Raw genomic sequence first — 12371 nt, 5'->3', positions numbered from 1 at the left:
TTTTTTTTAGCATTTCCCCATGATGCCTGGGGCTCCCCTTCCCCCCACCCAATTTTAGGGGAATTTCCACAGTACTGGGACTCTTCCCTGATCCCCCTACCCCTTAGCAGTTTCTGCCCTGAATTTACATAAATTGGAAGCAAGAGAAACAGAGTCTTCTGGAAATTGGCAGAAAGCATCTTGAATGGACATGAATTGGGTCATTAGAACTGAAAGTTTTCCTACAGAGGGAGTTATTTATTTATTTACTCCACTACTTCTTAAGGCATTTCCCCCCTTTTAATGAAAACCTCTCCGAGGAGGCCCTACAATGGGACACAGCCAAGAACTGCCTTGTTAGGATGACATTACGGCTTGAAGCTGGGCAGCCTACCCAGCGGACTTTGTTTGCTCGCTGCCACAACTGAGAGGGTTTGGGGATTTGGATTTCTAATTTGGCTCTTATTGGCTGATCAGAGGAGGGCGGAGAAGGAAAAAAAAACAACCCAGTGCTAGAGTAGAATATGTGTGTGTGTGTGTGTGTGTGTGTGTGTGTGTGGATATGAATAAAAATTCATTCATTCTTGCAGTAATTAAATACCTGCTGTCAATCAATCCACAAGCATTTATTATGTGCTTAATGTATGCTAAGTAAACAAAGAAAAAGCAAAAATAATTCCTGCCTCCAAGAAGAATACACCCTAATGGGGGAGACAACATATAAATGACTAACTGTTGTTTAGTCATTTTTCAGTTGGGTCTGACTCTTCCTGACCCCATTTGGGGTTTTCTTGGCAAAGATACTGGAGTGGTTTGCCTTTTTCTTCTCCATCTCACTTTACAGATGAGGAAACTGAGGCAAGAAAAGGATTAAGTGACTTGCCTAGGGTCATACAGTTAGTCGGTGTCTGAGGCCAGATTTGAACTAAAAGTAGATACAAGGAAAATCTTAGAAGGAATGATTCTATTATCCAGGATGATGGTGAAGGACCTCCTGTGGAAATTGTCATTTCAGCTAAATTTGAAGGAAGTTGGGGATTTTAAGAGTTGGAAGGAAGAGGGGAGAGCACTCCAGGTATGGGGGACAGTAAGTCCAAAGACACCAAAACATGATGGTTTATCACCGATGAGGAATAGAGCACTGTGGTAGCAGTCACTGGGAAAGATAGATCCTGTATTCAAAAGTCTGTCTCTGATACTTCCTGGTTTTGAGAGGTTGGGCAAAATCATTTAACTTTTATATGCTCCAAGTTGCTCAAATAGATTTATCTACTAAGTTAGTGTAAGGGTATGGACCCTTTCTCTGCCTCCCACTCCCACCCCTTCTCTCATTCTCTCTCTGTATGATGGAGATACAAAGAGAAAAAATTTTCTTTCTCTCTGTCTCTATATCTCTGTCTCTGTCTCTCTTTATGTTTCCTTCTCTCTCTCTCTTTCCTACCCTGAATAACACATTCTCCATATAACTACACAGAAGATATACATACACAGAAACTCGCTCTCCTACAGTAATATCTAGAGAGAGGCAGCATGTACTAGGATGAAGATGCTTAATACGTGTTGGTTGAATTGAACTACTCTATTAATAGTCTGATAGCCTGGGAGCCAAGAAACCGAGTTTGAATTTCCAGTTTTTGCTGTGCGTGTGAGAGCAGATTTCTTTTTCTGTCTGTGGCTCTGGGTTGAGCTGCTTGTGTTTCCACAATACCACCTCCCCACCCTGTAGACATGACTACCCCGTCATTGATGGTGGGAGTAGAGTCAGCCGGATTCTAGTCAGAGAGGGAATAACGAAAAGAACACTGGCTCTAACAGTCCAAAGACCTGAATTCTATCCTCATCAGGCCTCCTCACTAGCTGTGTGACCTTGGTCAAGTTACTGGATTTCTCTGGGACTGGGTTTCCTCCTCTGGAAAGCAGGAATAGTTTAGCTTGACTTGCTTGGCTCAAAAAGTCACTGTGAGATATATCAGTTAAGGTAATGCATGAGATATGGTACTTTGTTATCATAAAATGCCCTCTAAGCACAAGACATGCCTGTTTATAACAAGGATAATTTATACAGCATGTTAAGGTTTGCAAAACTCTTTATAAAATGATCTCATTTGATCCTCACAACAATTCTGGGAGGTAGGTACTATAATTAGGCCCATTTTTACAGCTGAGAAAATAAAGGAAAAGAGAATTTAAGGGACTGGCCCAGGGACACAGAGTTAGTAAGTATCTGAGGCCAGATTTGAATTCAGGTCTTTCTGAGTCTAAGTGCAGGGTTTTAGCCAGTGTGCTACCTAGTTGTCTTATATTGTTTTTTTTTTTTTTGGAGGAGGGAAGGCAAGGCAATTGGGGTTAAGTGACTTGCCCAAGGTTACACACCTAGTTAAGTGTTAAGGTCTGAGTCTAGATTTGAACTCGGGTCCTCCTGACTTCAGGGATGGTGGTTGCATTCTTAACATATTCATCTAAAAGATCCTGCTTTCAGTGTGTACTAAATGCTCTGAGAACCCCCAATGAAAACCTTTGGAATAGATTGTTTTCCACCCTGATTTGTCTTTTTTTTTTCCTACTTACAGGGGAAGACCCATCCTGGGTCCTGATTCTTTGGAGTGTCTCTTGGTGTGTGACTTTTCCTGTGGCCAAGAGGACCCATTTCTGAGATGAAGGCCATGCCTTGGAACTGGACTTGTCTGCTCTCCCATCTCCTGTTGTTGGGGATGGGTTCTGCAGCCCTCCTCTCCCGACAGCCCCCATCCTCACCCCAGAAGCGCTCTTTTCTCACGTTTACTGCAGAGCCCACTGAGGGCTTCAACCACCTTGTGGTGGATGAAAGGACAGGGCACATCTACCTGGGGGCTGTCAACCGTATCTATAAATTGTCCAGTGACTTGAAGGTCCTGGTGACCCATCAGACGGGGCCTGATGAGGATAACCCCAAGTGCTACCCACCCCGAATTGTCCAGACCTGCAACGAGCCCCTCACAACCACCAATAATGTCAACAAAATGCTCCTTATTGACTACAAGGAGAACAGATTGATTGCATGTGGGAGTCTGTACCAGGGTATCTGTAAACTTCTCAGGCTGGAGGACCTCTTCAAACTAGGAGAACCATTTCATAAGAAGGAACATTACCTGTCTGGGGTCAATGAAAGTGGCTCTGTCTTTGGCGTCATTGTCTCCTACAACAACCTGGATGATAAGTTGTTCATTGCCACTGCCGTGGATGGGAAGCCAGAGTACTTTCCTACTATCTCCAGCCGCAAATTGACCAAGAATTCTGAAGCTGATGGCATGTTCGCTTATGTCTTCCATGACGAGTTTGTGGCCTCTATGATTAAGATACCTTCTGACACCTTCACCATCATCCCCGACTTTGACATCTATTATGTCTATGGATTCAGCAGCGGCAACTTTGTTTATTTCCTGACCCTCCAGCCAGAAATGATGTCTCCGCCAGGCTCCACCACCAAGGAACAAGTGTATACCTCCAAGTTGGTGAGGCTGTGTAAAGAGGACACAGCCTTCAACTCGTACGTGGAGGTGCCTATTGGCTGTGAGCGCAATGGGGTGGAGTATCGCCTGCTGCAGGCCGCCTACCTTTCTAAGGCTGGGGCCTTCCTCGCCCGGACCTTGGGAGTTCGATCAGATGATGACATTCTCTTCACTGTGTTCTCCAAGGGTCAAAAGCGGAAAATGAAGTCACTGGATGAGTCTGCCCTGTGCATCTTTGTCCTGAAGCAGATCAATGATCGTATCAAGGAGAGGCTACAGTCCTGCTACAGGGGGGAGGGCACTCTGGACCTCGCCTGGCTCAAAGTGAAGGATATCCCCTGTAGCAGTGCGGTGAGTCAGGGCCGGCCTTCAGAAAATATGACTGGTGACCAGGGGGACGTCAGAGCAATGGGTGGTATTAGTGGTGTTCAGATCTTCCCCTCTCCAAGAAAACATTTTCCTTTTTTCTTCTTCTTCTTCAAATTGACAAAATATTTATTGATAATCCCTTTTTATTATTTTTTTCACAAACCACTCTGTGAAATGGGTAGTTCAGGTAATACTGTCCTCAGTTATACTTGAGGGAACCAAGAACGAGTCCTTGTATTTTCCCAAGCTTCAGTTTCCTTGTTTGTAGGAATGATAATAGGATTCTAAGTGAAATCACTTCTTCTGCAGCCCACTTGATGGATGTAGACTGGAAACTTAAGACTTTTTCCTCCCAGTCTCATGTTCTTCCCACTACATTAAACCATACTTCTGCATTGTTTGTGCTTCCCTCCACTCCTAACAACAACAACCACAGATTCTGAATATATTTTATATTTAATTATCTAGGTATAATAATAATAATACAGCCTTTATATTGTACTTTAAGGTTTACAAAATGCATTTACAAGTACTGTCTCATTTGATCCTCATAACTCTGGCAAGTACATGCTGTCATTATCCCCATTTTACAGATGAGAAGTTAAATGACTTGTCCAGAGTCACACAGCTAGTAAGTGTCTAAGACTGGATTTAAACTTGGGTCTTCCTGACTCTAGTTCCAAGGCTCTATCCACCTGTGCATACATTGTCCCCTCTTCCCCTAGCAGAATGGAGGCTTCTTGTGGACAGGGAATTTTTCCCATTTTTTTCTTTGTATCCCCAGCACTTAGTACAGTGGCACATAGTAGGGGCTTACTAAATGATTGTTGGTTTGAATTATTGAACATTAGAAATTGCTGCTAAGAGGGGAGAATCATATTGAAGAAATATCCACATGTTTGGTCCCATTCCAGACACTACAGAGATAGCAGATAATATGCTAAGCTGTATTACCTACATTAAAAGAAAGACATACCTCTCTAGTTCATAATCTTAAGCAGTGAGTAAGGCAGTATGGTGTAGTAGATAGAGCACTGGATTTGGAATCAGGGAGACTTTGATTCAAATCCTGCCTTAAATACTTACTAGCTATATGAGCCTGGACAAATTACTTAACCTCTCTTGGTCTCAGTTTTCTCATCTGTAAAATTAAGAGGTTGGACTCTCTAAATCCAAATCTACAATGAATTTTCGTAGAAGCTTAGAATGAAGCAATCAATGGGTGAATGAGCATATTAAATTGGAGCTCTGGAATTTTGGAATACTTACCTTTGTTCCTTTCATTTCCTCTTCTTCTCTACTGATTTAATTCTAGCTTCAGAGAAGTCAAATCTGTGAGATGGTTGGTTTTTTTTTTCAGATTTGAGGAGACTGTGGCTTGTGTTGTAACTAAATGTTTTGGTGCCTGGGGAAAACACACAAACAACATGACCTCAAATCAGCCCTGTAACTTAGAATGTTTAAAAGCATACAGGAAAAAAAGTGAAGACAAATTCATTCAAATGATAGGTATTGGATATCCCAGGATACTGGCCCCTTTTGAGTGAGACCTTAGGCACTGGCCCATGATGGGGCTGACCCAGAAACCACTAGACACTTTGAGGCTGCTAGAGGAAGGCTGTCTTTCTAGGAAGGAACCATGTGGGGCAGGGCCAGCAAAATCCTCTCCTGGGATGTTGTCATAGGATGGAGGAAGATGAATCTCTTAGCTCCCTAATTTAACTAATCATAAGTAGGTTTTATGTTCAGTTGTTTCGATATCCATGAAGAAGTGGAAGTGCTTTCAAAGTGTAAATAAAATAGAATGCAATATTGCATAATATTGAAGAAAACATCACAACATTTTTGACTTCTAAATTTTGATGCCTTGGGGTTTGTACCAGTTACCTTGCCCTAGTAATGACTCTGCATTGTTTGCTCCCAGGTGAATGCAGTTAACTCTAAGTACTCAGTATATCACATTGTCACAAATATATTTAATTTAATACTTAAATGATCAGTGATTTCATAGTTGTGATAATCACTTGATTTATAAAGATTGTAAACCCCTCCATATCTTTAATTGATGATTTCATGAGTTGCTGGGGTTAAAATAAGTCATCAATGGAAATGGCGAAGGTTTACACCTAATTATAGGTGTTCCCCTAATTATAGAGGCTGGCCCTCTGCTCCCCCTCTCCCTGTCCCACATTCCTCATACACACAGTTTTGCCAGGCTCATAGTCAAAGCCTTTCTTTCCAACTTGATAGGACCTAACAGGGCTTAATCCTTATGGTCTCATTCTCTTGCTCAATAGATTTCAGGAACCCAGGATCATTTATCCATCACAATAAGAGAGTAGGGTGGGACTCCAGTAGCATATATATCGATATTCCTAGAAAACTATTAACCCTTTCCCTTTTTATTCCTGCCATTTTTATTAAGGTGCCATTGGGAAAAATAGAGATGAAGGCAGGAAAAGTCTAGAGAAGGGCCAGTTAGAGAAGCAGGAGTGTGAGCTTAGATAGTGATGATGGTTAATTTAGGTTATAGTCTGTTCAACAAGCATTTATTAATCTCCTATTGCATACTCTACTCAAACATTCCTCTTCCTTGTCCCCTAGCCAGCTACTTGAGTGGTCCCTCTCTAAGGTCACCATCTTGTAGGTAGGTATTTGTTCATGTGCTATCTCCCCCATTTTAGCATGTATGCTGCTTGAAGGCAGGGATTTTTTGTGTGTGTTTTTGCTTTTCTTTGTGTCATGGTACTTAGCATGGTGCCCTGTACATGGTAAACACATAATAATTGCTTGTTGACTGATTGATTAACTAAGCATCACACAACAGAATACCTGCCCTCAAGGACATTAAGTTCTATAAGGGGAAACAACATGTCTGTGTAAAAGTACATACAAAATTATTGCAGGTAATTTTTTTTGGGGGGGCAGGTAGTAGCTGGAAAGATTAGGACATGCCTCATGGTAAAGGTGGTGTTTGAGTTGAACTTTGAAGGAAACTAGGGATTTTAAGAGAGAGAGAGATGAATAGGGAAGGCATTCTAGGCAGAGGAAGACAACCAGTCTATGTAAAAGCATGGAAGTGGGAGATGAAATAATAAGTGTGAGGAATGTCAAAAAGAGTAGTTTGGTTGAACTGAAGAGTGCTTGAAAGCAAGTAATGTATTTTAAAAAGGCTATAATGAGAGGTTGAAACCAGGCTTTTAATTCCAGGGATTTTCTTAGATGACCAACTGGCTATGGTCCTGCACTAGGAGCTTAGACTCTTGGTTTGCATTCCCAATTCCCAATTACTGACTGTGTATTCATTAATAAATAGGTTTATAGGATGTGTCTACATATCTGATAGTGCATCCTAAATCTCTCTGTGTGTAGCTGTCTAGATATTGACACATGCGCTTTGCAATTTCTTTGGTAACACCAGATTTTTGTGAGATCTTCAGGGACTAGAAATGCCAAATAAAAATGGAGACTGCTTTCTTTCAGAAACTTGACAGGAGAGGCCTTTTAAAGTTATGACTCTTGGAGCAAGAGTGGTTTCCTGGGTCAAACAGGTGTCCCCTTGGTGTGCTGGGGGGAGAGGAGAAGGGTATTGCTATGTCCTTTCTGTCATACATAAAGTAGACTCTGATTCATTGAGGGTAACTGTGTGGCACAGGGAATAGAGCCTTGGGCCTGGAGTCAAGAAGCCCCAGGTTCAAATCTGGCCTCAGACACTTACTAGCTATGTACTCTGGGCACAAGTCACTTACCCTTTGTTTGCTTCAGCTTCCCCAACTATAAAATAGGGGTAATAATAGTATCTGCTTCACAGGGTTGTGAGGATTAGATGAGATGGAGTTATAAAGAGCTCAACACAATGCCTAGCCACAGGAGGTAATTGATAAAAGCTTTTCTTTCTTTTTCTCTCTCTCCTTCTTTCTCCTGTTCCTTTCCTTCCCTTCCCTTCCGCGTGTTGGAAACTTTCATAGAATAATCAGGAAAATAGGACTGACTGATGCCAGGACTGGACTTAATGGAGCCAGATAAGAAGCTTTTGATTTTTCTTTTGGCTTTAATTAGCCCTTTCAAGTTTGAGGCAAGTTCAGGACTGAGGCAAGAAGGAGGCCAGTGGAAACCCCACACAGGGCTGGAGCTGTCTCTTCACAGCCAGGCTTTCTAAAAAGGCAGAGTCAGGCTTTGACACATGGTATCAGTTTCCTTTGATTTGACTGATAGCCAGTTTACCTTCATTAGATGCTCTGACTGTAATTTACCTGTGCTTGGTTCAGACCACACAGGTATTGAATTAGTGGTGTTAAGAAATGCCGACATTCTTGAGGAAACTCAGTTTTATGGGACCTATTCTAGTATCTGCTTGTTAAATTCCCCCCCTGCCTCCCGCTTTCCTATTTCGAGTTGGGGGGATGGATCTGTTAGAATTCTGCAATTTCCTCAATGGCTAATGTGTGGAAGGTAAGTTTCACTGATAGTCTCTGTCCTGGAATTTCTATCTCCAAAAGAAAGCAAAAAGAAGGAAGATTAAAGATTGGGCATTTACCTTCAACATTTCAGTAAGACAAAGGTCACCTCGAGCATTTAATGCTCTGGTTTTGCCTAGAGGTGCTTAAAAAGGGGATAAAATCATCTGTTATTTATTATCATGATTTTTTGGCTCTTCCTACTTTGAGTTAGCTTGACATTTCATGCCATGATGCACTTTCAAGAAATAATTTTGCTTGACCATACTTTCCCTGCTCTAAATTCATCTTACCCGGAAACCGGGAGGGTGGGCAATCTGCCTGTTAACCCTGGTTGGCAGTAGGAAGGTGGCTGTGAGCTCTGGGGAATGGACTGACCAGCTATACTGAGTGTGTCCCGCTATAACCTCTGGTTCTGTTGAGCAGGAAGACAGAGCTGGCCTAAAATGCCCATGGGGTTTCTCCCTGTACAGTCAGAGGTTTGAAGTTCAAGTGGAAGGGGGGGAGGTGAAGCCTGCCATACTGGGGGACCCCAGAGGGCACTAATGGCCTTTTAAAAAATCTGAAGTGAATTGTGGTAGTTTAGCTTTGTTCCCATCAGAGATCAGGGCTAGTTAGCCAACTAGAAGAGACCATCTCCTGGGAGTGTGTGGTGTATTTCTGCTGCTATAAAAATGGATGTTGCAAATGTGAATCCCAGGATGGGTATAGGGTCTAGTGCCTGGGAAACAACATGAGATGAACCATAGGCATGAGGGAAAGAGGCAGCTATCTGACTTCATTGTCCTGGGCATGCCTTCTCTGATGCCCTGCTCTCCTCGCCCCAGATAATAAGGGTCACTAAATAAGGGGAGGTACCCCAGAACAAGCAGGTCAGTGTATGTAACTCTCTCTGAGAGGGCCAGGGCAAGAAGGAGACGGGCAGTATCACATCACTGGAATCAGTCATCAGAACTATTTGTCTTGGAACAGAACCACAGCCCCTGCGAGAAAGAAGTGAAGAGTGTGTGTGGGGGTGGGGGGCAGAGGCAGTCTTTGGGATCAGGTGTGGGGGTGGGGACAGTTCCTAATGTCCTTGTCCCATGCGTTCCTTTTCTTATGCCTTGCCCTGCTCCCCATCTACCAAACGAGGAGAAATATCCCAGAACCAACAGCCTGTAAATTGTTCTGAGTCTCTCACAAGGAGAGGAGTAGAAAGGTGCAGTATTATGGCAGTGGAGTTTGTCATCAGAACCGTTTGTCATGGGAACCAGGGGACCTAAGGAAAAAAACAAACAAACCCACGTACAACATCCCACGTTGATTTCACTAATGATAATTCAGGATGCTTAATGATATAATTATTTAATTTCTATTCCTGAGAGGGGCTTTGGTTGTGCTTTTGAGGTCCCCTTTGGGTCCAAGTCTGTGATCCTTGAGGTCTTATGATTACTGCCCACTTCCCTCCCTCTACCCAGCCCCAGCTGGGCCCCTCTGCTGTCTCCTCAGATGTATATCTCAAGGCACCACTTGGGTTAGTGACAGAACTGCTCTAAGTGGTCTGAAGAGCACATTCAGATCATGACTGGGACCCCTGAGATGAGGCGGGCAGCCTCCTGATGTCCGAAAGCCCTGAAGTCCCCATGTTCTTGGCTTCTGGAAGGAGCTGGAGCCCTGGGCAGGCCAGAATGATAAGTCTTAACATGTCCTTCTTTCATTTTTACTTAACTACCCAGCTTCCGCATTGGGCTGGGGGGGGGGGTGGCCTGGGATGTTCTTCTGCATTAGAAAAGTAGCCAAGACCTCTCCTGGGCCCTCAAATTCTGTTTTCTGAAGTTACATCACAGACCACCTGTCACACCATTTCTGGAATCATCTCAGTCCTCTTATTCAATTCAGTTAATTTAATAAGATGTGAACACCTACTATGTGCCAGGCTCTGGTGTTACTTAGAACTCCTAAATGAAGAAATTCTCTCCACCAATGCAGGTCTGCCTCTGCTCTGGGCTGTCATCCAAAGGACTTACCATCCCTCTATACTTAGAGAGTTGCCTTGAGTGTTGACAAGTGACTTCACCCAGGGACACACAGTCAGTATGTGTCAAAGCTTGGCTTAAACACTGGTCTTCTGGCTTTGAGACCAGCTTTCTGTCCACTTCACCAGGAACTGGGGATGCAGAGACGAAAATACGTAGGTTCTATCCTTCAAAAGCTTACGTTCTATTGGGAGAAACAGATAAGTGGGGAAGGGAAGAAGAAGGGTATATAGTGCCTTATATAGTGCCTACTAGGTACCAAGCACTGTTCTAACAGCTTTACAAGTATCACCTCATTCCTCCCTCACAACAACCCTGTTAGGTGGGTGCTATTATTAATTCTATTTTACAGTTGAGGAAACTGAGTCTGTGACTTGCCTAGAATGTGTCTGAGGATGCATTTGAACTCAGGGCTTCCTGACTCCAGGCCCACTGCACTCCCTAACCATCACCGCTTTTGCCTTTCTATCCCCCCAAGCTAGAATATCACTGGGCATATGGTAGGATATTAATAAAGATGTATAAATTATTGGTATCCTATTTGCCCTCTCCCCCATATCCACTCTTCCTCCTGACCCCCTCCCCAGCCTGTAGCAGCACCAGGAACATGAAAATACAGAATGAGCAAAAAGCCACCTGAGGCCAAAGACTCTTCTTACTTTATTTTTTCCCCTAGAGGGATGTTTTCTTTTCCTTTCTCCTGAAAGTAGAACTGAACTAGATTTGGTTTTTTCCTGTTTATTGTTATTGTTGTTGTGACTGAGTTTAGTAATATTAATAACAATAATTAGCATTTATACAGCACTTTAAGGTTTGTAAGATGCTTTTGTATGTATCATCTCATGCTATCCTTGCAACAATCCTGTGACAGGTGTTATCATTACCTCCATTATACATATGGGTAAACTGAGGCAAGCCGAAGTTAGGGTGACACAGATAGGAGGTGTTTGAGATCTCTCACTCTCGTCTACAATTGGAGACCTTCATGCTCCAGGGCCTCTTGTATGCTACTGACTTGGACCATCCTGGCCCTGGCACCACGAGCCCCTCACAAGAATTTTGATCAAGGGAGTGATGTAGCTGCCCAAGATGTGTGGGCTCCATCACCACCTCATCTTTCTGACCACCTCCTGCTGCCTGCTCCAATTAGCAATCGGCATTTCTCTTGTCCTGTGGCTAGCTAAGTGCTAGATCCTGTTCCCCTAATCCCTATGAGTCATAATTGTTTTCTCCCTCAGATAAATTCCTTTCCCTTTTAGCCTTTCCCTGAACTTTTATCCTGGCTTAGCTCAGCCCTCCCCTTCCACCTTCCTGGGTCCCTCTACTATACCCTTTGTGAACTCCACTCCATCATTAACAATCTCCCTTTCTTCCAAGAGCTCATGTTCTCAAATTCATGTCCACTTTCTGGTTCTCACAGAAACCTGACACTCTCTAGAAGATGCTTTATCCTTGACAGACAGTGGAAATAGTGTGATGTCTGGGGTTGTGATATTTGTGATCCTCAGCAAGTCACTTTAACTCTCAAGCATAATTTTTTCTACCTGTAAAATGGGAGTAATAGTATTTTAATTCAATTCTGCAAGCATTTATTAAGCTCCTACTATATAAGGCGCTGGGAGAGGTCCAGGGGATACAAACACAAAAGCACAATAAAACTGTCCCTACCATCAATGAACTTATGTTTTGTTGTTCAGTAGTTTCAGTCGTGTATGACTCTTCATGAACCCATTTGGAGTTTTCTTGGCCAAGAGACTGAAGTGATTTGCCCTTTCCTTCTCCAGCTCATTTTATAGATGAGGAAACTGGGGCAAACAGGGTTAAGTGACTTGTCCAGGTCACACTGCTAGGAAGTGTCTGAGGCTGAATTTGAACTCACAAAGATGAGTTTTTTTGATTCCAGGCCATGCACTCTATCCACCGTACCACCTAGCTGCCCCCAGCTCACAGTCTATTGGAGGCTGTAACATACATACTTTTGTTATTCATTTGTGTTAGTCATGTCTGACTCTTCATGATCCCATTTGGAATTTTCTTGGCAAAGATCCTGGAGTGGTTTGCCA

General features: G+C 43.1%; 1 protein-coding gene across 3 annotated transcripts in view; it reads left to right on the top strand.

Annotated features, from left to right (window-relative positions):
- Positions 1-12371, top strand: part of PLXNA4 (plexin A4) — a 780904-nt gene that overhangs the window by 209050 nt on the left and 559483 nt on the right. For all 3 annotated transcript variants that reach the window (XM_069087251.1, XM_069087250.1, XM_069087252.1), the window contains one exon: positions 2550-3818. In XM_069087251.1, coding sequence (XP_068943352.1) covers positions 2634-3818 — 1185 coding nt within the window. In that variant the 5' untranslated portion in view covers positions 2550-2633. The remainder of the gene's footprint in view (positions 1-2549; positions 3819-12371) is intronic.

The sequence above is a fragment of the Petaurus breviceps genome, unplaced genomic scaffold (genome assembly GCF_028583685.1).
Source record: "Petaurus breviceps papuanus isolate PSGF00001 unplaced genomic scaffold, PetGlider_PUasm1.0 181, whole genome shotgun sequence".
NCBI classification, from domain to species: Eukaryota; Metazoa; Chordata; class Mammalia; order Diprotodontia; family Petauridae; genus Petaurus; species Petaurus breviceps.
The sequence above is the reverse complement of the archived record's forward strand: the minus strand, read 5'-3'. Positions and strand labels throughout refer to the sequence as shown.